Genomic DNA, 14,658 nt, shown 5'->3' on the forward strand with positions numbered 1-14,658 from the left:
TCCTAATGACCACATGAGGTGAGGTGAAAACCACAGAGGCAGCCAAACAGGTTTCTGAATAGCACCCTATCATCCATGTAAATTGCAAATTAAAGGCCAGCATATGTGCTCAAAATAGAAATTAGGAATGGAGTGAATTTAACAACAGAGAATCAAGAATAGTGGTGATAAAGTTGAGGAAATGTGGTCAATTATTGCTCCCAAATGACATGATCATATAGTACATGAAATAATGGATTGTGGTTAATTTGGGGGGGGGGGATAAGACAGTGACAGTCCTTTATATTTCACCATTTTCAATTATATTAGATGCAAGGCCAATTGCTATAGCTTTCCCTGAGTGAATTATTATTCTTCCTGCACCTAAACCAGTATACCTATTACTTATGTCTGAGGGAAAGTCATCTAACATTTTACAAATGTCTGCAATATATATTTGCTCCATTCTGCAGCTTGTCATACTCCGGTGAGAATAAAAATGTTATGCAGCAGAACAGTAGTTTGTCAGAGGTAGGCCAAAGAAAGAAAAAATATGTTTCCCATTTCCTGAATAACCTCAATCCCTGGATGCTGACCCTTTCCCATTGGGACAGTGTGCTGGCCTCTATTACACAGCTGCTATTCTGTTCCATCTAGTGATTTTTTTTTTTATAGTGCTATGTTAGAACAGTAAAAGGAAAGCTATTCCATGAGAGCAGGGGAACAGATGTAGAAACGGCAAAGCAGCCAGCATGGTGTGTACACCCATAGGTACCAAGAAGATGGGAGGTGGAGAAGCCTATGAGAGGGGAAAAGAGAAAGAGCAGCCTGATCAAGCGAAAAATAAAGGAAAGCAGCAGGAAACGAAATAGCAGAAACACCCAGGGAAGGGGCTATCTTTTCTCCTGGGTTTGTTCAGCCCCTGAGCAAACAATTAGCAAGAGGCTCAGACCCTGACTAGCACCTCCAGGCATTACACAATGCCCTTACTCAATCTTCACTTCAAGGGGATGCTCAAGTTCTACCGAAACCATCACTAGATGCTCCAGAATTGCTCCCTTTTGTGAGGACTACAAGTCTGTGAAACATCTGCTCAAACTGGCCAACATACAGGAAAAAGTAACTAATATGCTAACAACATAAGAGCAGCAGGGAATGACCTAAACGGAGACCAGTGGGAAAATTGAGCAAGAAAGAAGTAGGTACAAAAAGGAATAGACTTCTGTCATCTCTAGTTTTGAAGATGCAAGTACTAAATTGCAAGCAACAACTAGATTTGAAGTGTTTTTCTACCCTATTTTTTTCTACCTATTTTGAAATGACAATAAAAAGTGATTTTTTTAAAGCATCCATTAAACTATTGAATTAACGATAATCTCAACAAAAGCCACTTTGCATCTTTAATCCCAAATTTGATTACACACCCTGAACTGCCATTATTTTTTGCAAAGCATGGAAAATATTCAGAGGCTGCTTATAATTAGCAGACTAATTTTAATAGGGCCAAAGCTCCAGCTCTTCTGAAAAGGCATAAGGTCTACTTAGGATAAACGTGCGGGTCTATTTACTCCAGCTAATGGTCCTGAAGGTGCTTCACCTTTCACGGTGGCACCAGTTCATTGGGATGCACTACAACATTGCACAGGAAACACATTTTGAACAAGGCTGCAAAACATCTCGAATTGTCAAACAAATGGGAACTTCTGCTAAAACCAAGCACACCTAGGCTTAAGAGACTAAGATCTTTCTTGCAATCTTTTGTCTATTCCAATTCCAAAGCTACTCCAATCTATATTTATCAAATTACCAATATGTGCACAAGTAGATAGGGACACATTTTGCCCTCTTGAAATCCACACACACAGAAGTCAGCAAGGAGTTGAGTACACCTACCTGTAAAATAATTTGTCTCTTACTGTTTGTCCCTGCTTAGTATTTTCAAATAGAAGCAAGTCCACTTACTAATGGTCTTTCATTGGTGTCTCTGCCCCCTTTTCTCTCATCTGCACTTTGGGGTCCATCAACACTAAGAAAATGACTAACTGGTGACAATCATCATTGGCAACAGCTTTTCTGATCCCCACTCAAATGGCGTTGAAAACTGTTTCCCGGCTCATGTAGAAGAGACAAACACATTTCTGGCCCATTACAGATTGATGCAGTCATCCTTTCCAGTAATGGGCTTGAAAATTGATTGGTCCCAATTACATCAGGAGTAAACACATCATTTTCAGCACCAGTTGGAAGTGGTCCAGGGGGACCTGCTGTTGACAACCACTGTCAGCAGAAAGTTAGTCAGTGAAAGGTGATTTTTTCTAATGCAAATGCAGAACAGAGATCCAGGAGAAGCTTGACTTTAAGATGATCTGCATCAAAACAAACGTCAACATCTTGGTATTGATGGTGCTTAAGCACACCAAGTTTAAGATCTGCTGATTTTGTCTTATCAGAAAGAATGTATTTTTTGTGTGTGTGTGGATTGTGACTGTGCAATATATCAAATATGGGAAAAGTGTACTTCTAAGACAATACAGGCTTCTTAAGTATTCAAATATAGAGGTCAATGGAACATCTAAAATTATGGCCTCTGACATCATTTGGACTGCAAAGACCATATATATATGAGTGTGTGTGTGTGTGGCTCCAACCTCAGAACTTCAAACTACTTTTTAAATGCCCATAGATGATTCTTTTTTGCTGTTTGTAAAATCGGAACACCAGTTAGCTATTTCATACAGGGTAACACTGCAAGGAAAATCACTGATTTTAACAACACTCTATATAAACTGCTACATAAATAAATAATACTGTTTTGCTATTCGTAATGATCAGTGATGGACCAGGTCACAGAACAGAAAAAAAATGGTATCTGCAGCTTTGACTATATTCACCGAATGCTGTGTGCAGCTTCTACCCAAGCAAAACACAACAAGTACTTTCCTTTCTTCAGAAACCTACATGGAATATCATTCCACTGTTCGATTTCTTTCTTTCTTCCATCCATTTGATCCTCGGCTACACCGATGAAGAACTACTGTTTTGTAACCAGACAGTTTTCTACACAACACCATCTAATGTTAGTCCCAAGTTTGGAAATTTCCAGAAGAGACAAATGACATCAGCCAAGCACAAAGAAGGTTGATGGTCTCTACTTCACAGTTCTCCAAATGCTTTTGCATGCCCAGGTCACATAATTAATATTGACTTCACAAAACAGAAACATAATTTATAGATAAAAGTACTCTGGCTTGGATAAACATGCTTTCACTAAAGCATTGTGTAGTATCTAAATTATTTTTCAAGTAAATTCCCTATCATTAAAAAAGTCACTTTTGTTCTTTTGAGAGCAATTTTCTTCTGTGGAAGAATGAAGAGAAAAATGTTTTTCTTATACATGATCACGTTGTTCAGGAGATTTTACAGTATTTCCCTATTATGCAGCTTCAACCCACGCTTATACAGCGTGTTAATGATATTCAAAGTGGTGTGAAGGCCTACAGCACATGACAGTTTCAAAATGTCAGCACAAATGTATTGTAAGTTGAATACAGTCTTAATTTTTAAAGGAAATTGCACATTTCACAGAGTTGAGTATAAATGTCAGCCTTATTTTAAGGCTGAGTAAATAGTCTTAAACACATCCTAATCCTATTAGATGCAAACCCTGCATGTAAAGGTTGAATTGAGTTGGCAGACCATTGTAGGTAAACATGCATTCTGCTCCCATAGGTATACCGTACTGAGTGGTGGATAAAAGAGCTTTGTCCTTCTATTCCCTCTTTTTACACTGCACTTTCAAAAATGTGATTCTACAAATAGCCTACATTCTAAAAGAAAAACACTCCATATTTGGGATGCTTGTTATGCCATACTCTGACTTACAGATGAAAACCCATGCAGCTATTAATTAAACCTTTACTTGTAAAGCAAGAAATCCATAGCCTATATTCAGCATGGTGCTCAGTTACCCACAGGAGTTGTGTAACTCTGATGAACAATAACTGGACTTACACAACTTTACGTGTGATAGAGATATATCCCCATTGCACTAAAGCTCCCTGTGAGCATCCAGAAAGAATCTCTTCTTAAATAAATGAAACTAACTGGTTAGAGTTTTACGTTGGATTTAGAGGTTTTGTTTGCTTAGTTTTTTTAAGCTTGTTCAGGCTGAAAACACCTTCCATCATATATTTTAATTATTTTAACATGCTGTTAAAAGTTCTCATTTATCCCTCCTATCCTTCTCTCCTATGTTTGCCTTCATTTCATTCTTTTATTGTTTTAAGAGTGAAAGACGACAAAACAACTGAACTTAATTTACTCTCACATCTGTACCCTGATCTCCTTCTGTTAGCAGGTGATGTACAGCTGTAAAAGGGGAATGGGTTTTGCACTAGCACACTAATCCACAGACCATGACGAATTTGATTCCAAAACTAGTCTCACATTCCTCTTGGTCCCACTAACTACTCTGAGAGGGATTCCAGCCTCTCTTCCCAATGTTATTTCCTTCCCTAATAGTCTGCAATCATTCCTGGGGTTAGGTAAAAACAAACTCATGCTTATGTGGAGGGAAGTTCACATTCCCAGCTCACATCCTCTGTCAGTCTGATATCCTGATGCTTCTAGCAGCGGAGATGGCCAGAATTTAACAGGAAGAGGGAATTCTGTAATCAAGGCAGGTTGCAAATCACTTCTGGGAGTTCCAACTCAGGTATTTCCCAGCAGAAGAAAAAGTTATTCTTCAAACATAATGCTTCCCTGAAGTTTTCCAGCAGCCTTTTAATCAGCAGCCAGCTGTCAAGGTTCTGCACACATGGACATACATCTAACATTGACATTTAGCTTTCAGCCTGCATAACCTATGAGTGTTTGTTACACTCTCAGTATGGAAGATAGGGTAAACTTAAGATAATTCAAAATGAACACCTAAGCTTCATTTTCTATATTATTAGAAGCAAAAAATGTCCCATTTGTCTGAGAAACAAGAGAGTCATAAAATCATATACTTACCTGCCTTGACTTTGTTGCCTAAGCAGAATATAAATTGATCATAACTTTGAAGGTTATGTTCAACTTTATAGGTGTCAGCTGTTCTTAGTGGCTTTGAGGCCCTTAAAATTTACTTTTCTCATAAGTAAACTTATACAAAACCTAAGACTAACATATATTTTTCTTCAAATCAGTGTTTGTAAAAATAGAGCATAGCATAAAAGACCACAAAAATCAACACTGACTTTAATAAAAAAGAAAAAAAAAAAAACTATTATTAGGCTTTTATATTGTGAAAACATAGAGAACTTCAGGAAGATAACAAGCAGGTTTTGTTTGGTTTTTAAGGAATGGAAAAGAAAAAAAAAAAAAAAACACTAAAATATATAGCTAGACAATCTAATTTATTTGTGAATTACTTAAGTAAACTAAGATAACAAATATTTTGGTCAATGGCATAAGCTAGAATTATGCATCAAACAACTCTCTGGATCAGATTCTATAAAAATCAGTCTGAAATTTTTCTTTGGAGCTCACTTGGGTATGTATTCATGAGGTGGGAACAATGTAATTCGTGTGCATAAAAGTGTGCAATAGCAGTGCAGAAATAGCCCCCTTTTCTCCTCTAAACAGAAATGTTATTAAAAAAAAATCTAAATGTTATTTTAAAAGTGTAAGACACTGAAGCCATACTGCTGTTCCTGTAAACAAAGACCTTTATACAGTTTTAAAGTACAAGTACACATTAATTTGGAAAATCTCTTTTACAATTTTATTTCAAATTGGTATCAGCAATATTTAATAACAATAAAAATGACTATTCATTGTTTAAAATGACCTTTCAATGCTCTTTATCATAAATTGCATGGCATTACCCATAGCATATTTTATGCACACATTGTGTCCCACAATATTTAAGAGCACATCTGTAAAGAAAAATGAACTAATGAAATATGAAAATATTCCATGCTCATCTCATAGCAGTTAGCTACACTAGATGTATAAACTCAAAACAAATGAACCGATTTCAGATGGGGGAGTACTTACATCACTCTGGTGTTTATTGACTTCCATGGCATGCTTAATATCCGGAGGCTCCTTCATATGTGCGTAATCTGAAGTTCCTTTCTCAGCATCATATTTTTGTTTATACAGTACCTGAAAAAAAAAAACATCATACTTTAGTGACCTCAATAGAGGAGGTATAATATCATGAGCTGGTCTAAAGCTAGCATTGTAGTGTGCCTGTATTCAGGAAGAAATGTAATAAATTATTAAGCTCCTTAATGGAACCAGAAACCTAAAACAATAGCAGTTTCTGCCCAAAACAGACACATGAGGCACAGGCAGCAGAGAGATTTCTCTAAGTCTAATATTGCAACAGAGGTATGAGTAGGCAGGAGGAAGAAAAATAAATATACACATACAGAAACAGAATATTAACCTTAACAAGGTGAGAAGACAGCCCAGAGAATAGCATAAGGGATTTTTTTTTCCCTTAAAACATACATGAATCTGTCAGCTAAATAAGTATTCACAAACAAAAATGAAAAATATTTTCATTTTTTTCCTGTGTTCAGGAAAAAAAGGGGGGGGGAATTTTGTGCATGCCTTGTAAGTGAACAGGTTTACATGAAATACTCATAGCTCAAACATCAATTTCCTCCACTGTTAGGAAATTACTATCACAATACACATTTGGACTAGCCCCTAGGTTCACAAAGAAAAATAATATTTACATTCAATTGTCATCATGGTAAAGGAAAATGGAATTGGATTGTGAGTTTATAAACAAATTTATTTTTACAATAGAAACTGAGCTCAGTGTTGGGCATTCATCCAGATTTCCCTGTACTGTACTCTGCTATGCTTACATACACATACACTCACATAGTGGAACTGCCTGAAAAGCTGATGTTGCACTTAGACTTGTCATAAGCTTTTAGGCTTACATTAAGAAAATTCACCAGGTTTAGATGCCTGAAAAAGCAGCAAGCAGTGAGCAAATTCATCTAATAGAGCTCTCAGGAGCAAGCATTAAAATAATCCCCAAGAAAACAGCAAATACTAAATAAGATTGAAAGCTGATCAGGAGGAGAAGGATTTGAAACTAAAATCCTAAATAGCAATAAAAGAATACTGTGAAAGTTTTGAGGGAAGTCTTAATTGTGGTGATTCGCACTCTTTTAGGACAGGATACTAGAACTGTGAGAAAATGTCTTATCTGTTTATTTTTAAGGCTGCAAGATTGCATCTGAATCACAGATAAGGGTGCCCGAGGCAATATATTAATATCTACTCTATCTCAGATTACAAAATGATATATATGCCGAGAGATTAAGACAAAAAGGGTTGCTTGGTGGTATTTTTAGTTTTTTGTTTTGTTGTTTTGGGGGGGTTTGGGGTTGTTTTTTTTTTTTGGTTGGCTGGTTTTTGTTTGTGTTGTTGTTGTTTGTTTGTTTGGGTTTAATTTACACTGATACTATACGAATGAAAGAATCAAATTAGGAAGCTTAAAATATGCTTACACAGTGTAAATCCAACACGATCAGGTCTCTGGGGAAAGACACACAACTTAAATTGAAACAACCAAAATGTCTATAACCTCCCTATATTGATTACGTTTTGCAACTGGCAAAGTAAATGATCCTTAGGAAGATGGAAGAATCACAAATGAATGATCAGCTGCAGAAGTATAGTAACAATATAAACATATGCCACAAAAATGTTTTTGCTACTTTCCACATTTGAAATGGTCACTTTTAAGATGCTTCCCATTCTGAGAAGCCAACCCAGACATTTTTTTTGTTTCTGAAATTCTATAATTTACAGATACTGCAATACACTGTCACATTGCTCATTCAACATCTACATGTACATTTTTATGTTGGTGTATGAGCTATGAAAATAGAAAGACATCAAAAATCAAAAGCAATCAACTCCCACCACAAGAAAACTAACAGAAATTGCAATTGACTTTCCACTATCTTGAAAAAATAAGACTGTTTCTTTTGCTTAATGTAGGAATACCTGATTCACTATTTCACAGCCACATTCTTCCTAATCTTTTCACACTAATCTTATTAACTGACTTTGGAACCTTGAAAGAATCACAGATTCTGCCAAGTTAAATAACTGTCTAGTTATTGAACAGTTGTGCAGAAATATTCCCAAATTTTTAAATCAGTTCCAAGCAAATATGCAAAAATATTTACAAGGATTACTTCATTAATATTATTAAAACTACTGTTTTATGTTACTATTTATTCCACATTTCATACTGAGTTTCCAGGCTTGAAATTTTATTTATCAAATACATATATGAAAAAGTACTCCACAGAGATCAATAACAGGTCACTCATGTAACCTCTGCTCTGGAGCAGTACATTTAATAATTTCGGTAATTCCATTATTTAGGTATGACTTCAGTTTGAACTGATTTGTAACTACTTATTTTTTATTTTCCTTCTCTCTCTTGTACACCAGTGTGCAAGAGGTGAATTAAGGAAGGTTTTATGCTCTTTTAACTTAACTCTGACTCACCATATGCAGTTGTAACACAATATGATTGTAAATGATGAAGTAAACCATAAAAATAGTTTTATCATACTAACAAAAGTACATTTGAACATAAAAGAAGGAATCTGTCCACAAGTAAGAAGTTGAAAATATTCCTTAAGATTCATTTGTTTTATCATCTTTACAAACAAACAGAAAATGCTGTTGAGAATTGACATATAGTTACCGTTTGAGATATTGCATTGTGCAAAGTAAAATTAAACTGCCTTCAGTTTGCGTTAGATTACTCCTTTCAGATAAGAAAAACACTGCAATCTCTTCTTACAGTAGAAATAAAATGATGAAACACACCTTTTTTTTTTTTCAATATTTTTTTCCCTCCCAAGCAATGTTAAATATTTTTATCATTGTTTGTGACAACTCATAAAAAAAATATCCAGGAAGAACTCTTATGAACACATACTGGTGTTCAGACAGGAGAAACACTTGGCACAAAGCTAGCATTGTTCTGAAAATTTTCTTCAGAAATACTTTCCGCAGGAAGTTTGCGATTTTTCTATAAAATGTCAATTTCCTCTCAGGAAAATCAAGATGTCTTTTTTTTTTTTTGATTTTTTTTTTCAGAGAACAGAGACATTAGTGAGAGTTTTCAGGCTGGCAACTCATGCATGGGAAGAAAGATTCTCTCTCTGGCTTACCCTGGGAAGAGCTATGAAAAGAGAGAGAGGGAGGAAAATCTCACCCTCAAGAAAGTCATTTAGATTATTACAGTCAAATTTTCTCTGTTAAGGGAAAGCATGAAACTGATAAAACCCACCCAAGTATGTGGGGTTATGAAACTTCATTTTCGTATTTTAATTCTCCTGAAACACTTTTTCCGTAAAGAGCGTCATTATTTTTTGTCCAAAATCTGCTTAGGTTTCCTTCTCTATGAATATTTATTCCTATTGTCATGCCAGCTTTATGTAAAACACAGAAGAGCAAACATGGGCTTTACATAAAAGCCAGAAGAGGCTGTCTTGTTTTAGTCTTTCCTGTAGATCTTGAAAAGGGAAATAAGCATGAATCTATACAGCAAATATGTGGAGAAAGTTCCACAGGAGGAAAACCAGAGACACCAGGGTGATGTACTCTCCATTATGGTAAGATCCTGCAAGCACTGGCTCACACTGTATGGCTGGAATCCCACAGAGTAAAGTTCTTGCTCTGCTGAAGTCAATGGCAATTGCTACACAAGTGGTGCTACAGCAATCTGTTTTGGTGACAACAGCAAAAGGCAGCTGCAGGTAGGAAATAACCTCTTGCTATAAAAAATAAAAATAAATAAATAAATAAATAAATAAAAAGAGAAAATTTCTTGGTTGCCTCTAAGTTCCTGAATCATCAATGTGATCTGAAAGAGTGCATAAAATTCATAAATTGTGCTAGATCTAGGAAAACGGAGCTGCTGGGCAGTGGCAGTACTGCAGCACCATATCAGGGCCAAACATTCATGAGAGAGACCATTTGCCAAGCATACATCTGTGTAGGAAGTCACGGGGCAGAAGCAGACCAGCATCTGCAGTCCCATGCCAGCAGGTAGCAGCAGGGGAGTCGGTGTTCTCTTTCTTCTGGTCTGTGGTAAAACCACCACATCCCCAAGTCCTGGCACACCTGCTTGGCAGATGAGACCACAGGCCCCACCAAGAACACAGTACCACAGAGTGAGAGAGCACCTGTGATGTTTGGATACAAAGGCACCTGGCCTTGCATCCAAGGAGCATGATGAGGAAGTCAAACGTGTAAACTTGTTCTAACAGGAATGGGAAAGAGGACACATAGCCACATTTTTCTAATCTCAGGAAATAAGCACCTATTTAAAATCTGCTTCTTAAAACTTAGAAAGCAGTTCTGGGCTTGTAGGGGCCTTGTTGCAAGAGGGCTGTCACGGCAGCCAACCAGCGCTGTGCTCCCCCTGCGCCCTGTGAGCTACTCTTGGTCTTCCCTTGCAGAATTGGTGACCTGTAAATCAACACTCCTGGCAAGAAGGATGCAACAGAAATCCTCTCTACGATATCCTGACCCAGATGAAATTTGAAATCCTTATATTAGCTACTTAGGTACCACAGTGATAGGCACAATATGGATTAGATTTGAATACTGTAGAGAAGATTTTCCACTAGAAAATCCCCTAGGATCTCTCTCAAAGTAGCATTAAATTCAGGTCCATTGCAACTGTAACCACAAGTTGGAAAAATGTGTCAGCGTATCTTTAAGTTTTATGGTAGATTATGATTTATAATGCATCTATTCCTACAGGGATGGAATGAATTTTACAGGAAAAAGTTCTGCTTTAATATAACTCATCCTATATGCATATTTGTTTCTCTGTGACTGTTGGATGATTGTAGAAAAGTTTCAAAAATATCAAATGAAAATGTCGGTCTTTTCCTTATAAGTTTTTTCCATGAATCAAATGCTTTCATTTTCAGTCTCAGTTATTTATCTTTTCTGCCATATCACTGATGTTAATTAACCTCATTTGCGTAAACTAAAGTAGAATGTACTCATTTGGAATTAATCCAGGAGTAAATCCCGTCATAAACTAGTAAACTAATGTTTTATAAATCAAGCTAACTGTTTTAAAATGTTATAAAAGTTTAATTCCCAGTTTATTTCTACTGTAATTCTTCTATTCATTCACTTTACAATGAAATGTGACACTAATGTTATTTTAGCTACTGTGTTGCTTTAAAGTCAATACATACATATATGTTCCATTTCAAACTATGAAAAGTAAAATACTTTATGTTATTATGTTTACTTATTATAACCTTGTTTTAAATCTAATCATTCCTCTAGAAGCTGTCCTGAGATTTGTGTTTTCTTTTGTTATATTTTCCCTTGTTTTGTAGGGAAAAAAATATAGAGAGAATGAATATTGAGATAAAATCATAGAATCATTAAGGTTGAAAAAGACCTCCAAGATCATCTGGTCCAACCATCACCCACTAAACCATGTCACTAAGTGCCAGTTTCCTTGAACACGCACCCCCCCAGGTACAGTGACGCCACCACTTTCCTGGGCAACCCGTTCCAATGCCTGACTGCTCTTTCTGAGTAGAAATGTCTCATAATTTCTAACCTAAACCTCCCCTGTCACAACTTGAGGCCATTCCCTCTAGTCCTATCACTAGTTAGCTGTGAGAAGAGTCTGACCCCTAGCTCCTCACAACTTCCTTTCAGGTATTTGTAGAGAGCAATAAGGTCACCTTTGAGCCTTCTCTTCTCAAGACTAAACAACCCCAGTTTCCTCAGCCACTCCTCATAGGATGTGTTCCAGGCCCTTCACCAGCTTTGTCGTTCTTCTCTGGACACAATCCAGGGCCTCAATGTCCTTCCTGTACTGAGGGGCCCAAAGTACTCTGGCCTCACCAGAGCAGCATACAGGGGAACAATCACTTCCCTGGTCCTGCTGGCTACACTGTTCCTGGTACAAGCCAGGATGCTTTTGGCCTTCTTGGCTACCTGGGCACACTGCCAGCTCATGTTCAGATGAGCATTGATTAGCACCCCCAGATCCTTTTCCTCTGCACAGCTTTCCAGCTGCTCTGCCCTACAGGGCTACCCGCTGGTGACCAGTTGCCAGCTGGATTTCACTCCATTCACCACCACTCTCTGGCGCCGGCTGTTCGGACAGTTTTTAACATAGCAAAACGTGTACCTGTCCAAGCCATGGGCTGCCAGCTTCTCCAGGAGAATACCATTGGAGACCATGACAAAGACCTTGCTGAAGTCTAGGTAGACTATGTCAACAGGCTTTCCCTCATCCACCAGGCGGATTACCCGGTCAGAGAAGGAGATGAGGTTGGTCAGGTAGGACTTGCCTCTCATGAATCCATGCTGACTGGCCTGATCCCCTGTTGGTCCCAGATAAATTGCATGATTGCATTTAAGATGACCTGTTCTATCACCTTCCGTAGCACCGAGGTCAGGCTGACATGCCTATAGTTCCCCAGGTCAGTATCAATAGTATGGTTTTAGGAATATGTTCATTTCACAGACTTGCTCTATTAAACTATATATAGTTTAAGAGAGGAGAAAGGCAGAATGAGAACATTGAGATGCTTGGTGCATGAGAACCATGATGTTTTATCAGTTGTAACTGCCATGAATAAGAATCAAAATCTACATCTTCATTATATTACACATACTTACTACTCAAAATTCCACCAAGATCAATGGAAACTAAGGATCGTCTGCCTGCTTTAAGGGTATTACATCTTTAAGTCCCTGGACTACTGTTTTACTGATTGCATGTTGTATGCTATGTTAAATACACTTGATTTTATATTTTTAATTCTATGGAATTTGTTGTCAGTGGTGGTATGTGAATGATTAATGACATCAGAAATATTTTCCTGTTACCAATGAGTGACTTTAAAAGTCATTAAATGTACAGTTTTTTGTGTTTTTTTCCACTTCAAACATTTTTAAAAGTTAACACAACACTTAAGTTGAAATAGTTGTTATATACAATTTGTTTATTCCATAAACACAATGCAACATCACTAAATTCAGTAATTCTTTAGTGCATTTATGAGTTGCTAATGGATTTTTTTGACTGATGACTGCCCATTTTTAAACTTATATTTAGTAAACATAATGGGTCAGATTGTCAACATTTTAGAATTTAGTAGTTCTTGAAGTTAAGCAGTTATAATGAAAAACTCTGGATGATAAACCCACCCAGATAAATCAAGAAGGTGATCAAGTAGCCATTCAAAAGCATTGCACAAATTGGTTATATTTTGTCCCACAATTAATATACAAATCATTTTTACGATTTTAAAATTGCACCTTGCTCTGAAGCTGAGTTAATTCTTTTGCAAACACACTGTCGATTGTGGCTGGCATCTGCTGATAAAGAGTGTTGGAAAGGCCTTTCTTAGCAGCTCCTTTGTACTTCACCTGCAGGGGATAAAAAAGTGACACACAATGAAAAGTTGTCAGATAGAGTAATCATACTACGTATTTTTCCTATTAAAAAATGGCACCAAGAACATTAGAACTGGAAAAATCTAATGCTGTCTTATAAACTGTCAAGCAAAACCATTTTTTTTAAATAACAGTTTTAAACTACTTTAAGTGGATGTATCTAATTCAGAAACCAATACAAAGTACCTGCTAATTAAATTAGAATTTGAGGGGAAAGTACTAAGGCAAAGCAGATTTTTTTTCTACATTTTACTAAATCATTAAAGAAAAATATATATATATATATATTTTCTCATTCTGTTTTCTGAATTCTTGGAATGAGAGCAGTGAGTTGTCAATAGAACAATATTTTACCAACTACTATGTACTAGCAGTTAAATGTAAGTGGAAAAGACAGGAACATTGAAGACATTGAAAACAGCATGATTGTCACCATTTCTATTTAATCTTCTCATGTTACAGACTCAATTTTAAATTCATTTCTATTTCTCCTGTGCTTCATCAATGTTCAGCACTAGCAAAAGGGCCTTGTGAGAACAGCCAGAATAATAGTTCAAAATCTGTGAGGCTTTGCTTCAGATCTAAGTTTTTCAAGTTTTAAAAACCATGTCAGTTATTGCTGTAAAAGTATTCATATATATCAAAGATATATTAAATGGTGCTGCCTAATGTCTTTAGCTGCCTGTGCTCTATTTATCAGAGACTAGTTTCCTGTATGTATTACATATATCAATAATTTGTTATAGCATATGTTGATGTTTCCAAAAACAGAGGACTATTTTTGCTGCTAAGAGAGAATTTCAGAAGTGTTCATGTTTTGCAGAAACAGGTTATGGGACACTAGAGGTCAGTAATTTACAAGATAAACCATCCATCATATTATTGCATTTAAGTAGAATATCTAGCTGCAAATAGGAAAGAGTGCACAACGAGATAATATGAAACACACTTTTTTTTTGGTTTTGAAATATTCTTATGACTCTAAATCTTTGACTAATGATTAGCAGTAGATTCAGTATCTGACAAACAGATTCTATAAATACCCTCTCTGTATTGTGCTTCTGCAGACACAGTAGGCAACAGTCTCTTTTATAAAGTTAATTTCATCACATCTATGCTACTTGGGAGTTGCCACTCCTTCTCAGAAATATGAAGATAAATATAAGAAAAATATTCATCAGATGCATTTAT

General features: G+C 36.4%; 1 protein-coding gene across 5 annotated transcripts in view; it reads right to left on the reverse strand.

The window, feature by feature from the left end:
* Positions 1-14,658, reverse strand: part of NEBL (nebulette) — a 255,414-nt gene that overhangs the window by 73,067 nt on the left and 167,689 nt on the right. For 3 of the 5 annotated variants that reach the window (XM_072033686.1, XM_072033687.1, XM_072033685.1), the window contains 2 exons: positions 13,330-13,440; positions 6,019-6,129 (listed from right to left, as the gene is read on the reverse strand). The exons of the other annotated variants lie outside the window; for them this stretch is intronic. In XM_072033686.1, the coding sequence (XP_071889787.1) occupies positions 6,019-6,129; positions 13,330-13,440 (222 nt within the window). The remainder of the gene's footprint in view (positions 1-6,018; positions 6,130-13,329; positions 13,441-14,658) is intronic. 5 annotated transcript variants of the gene reach the window in all.

Source organism: Anas platyrhynchos, chromosome 2 (assembly GCF_047663525.1).
Source record: "Anas platyrhynchos isolate ZD024472 breed Pekin duck chromosome 2, IASCAAS_PekinDuck_T2T, whole genome shotgun sequence".
NCBI classification, from domain to species: Eukaryota; Metazoa; Chordata; class Aves; order Anseriformes; family Anatidae; genus Anas; species Anas platyrhynchos.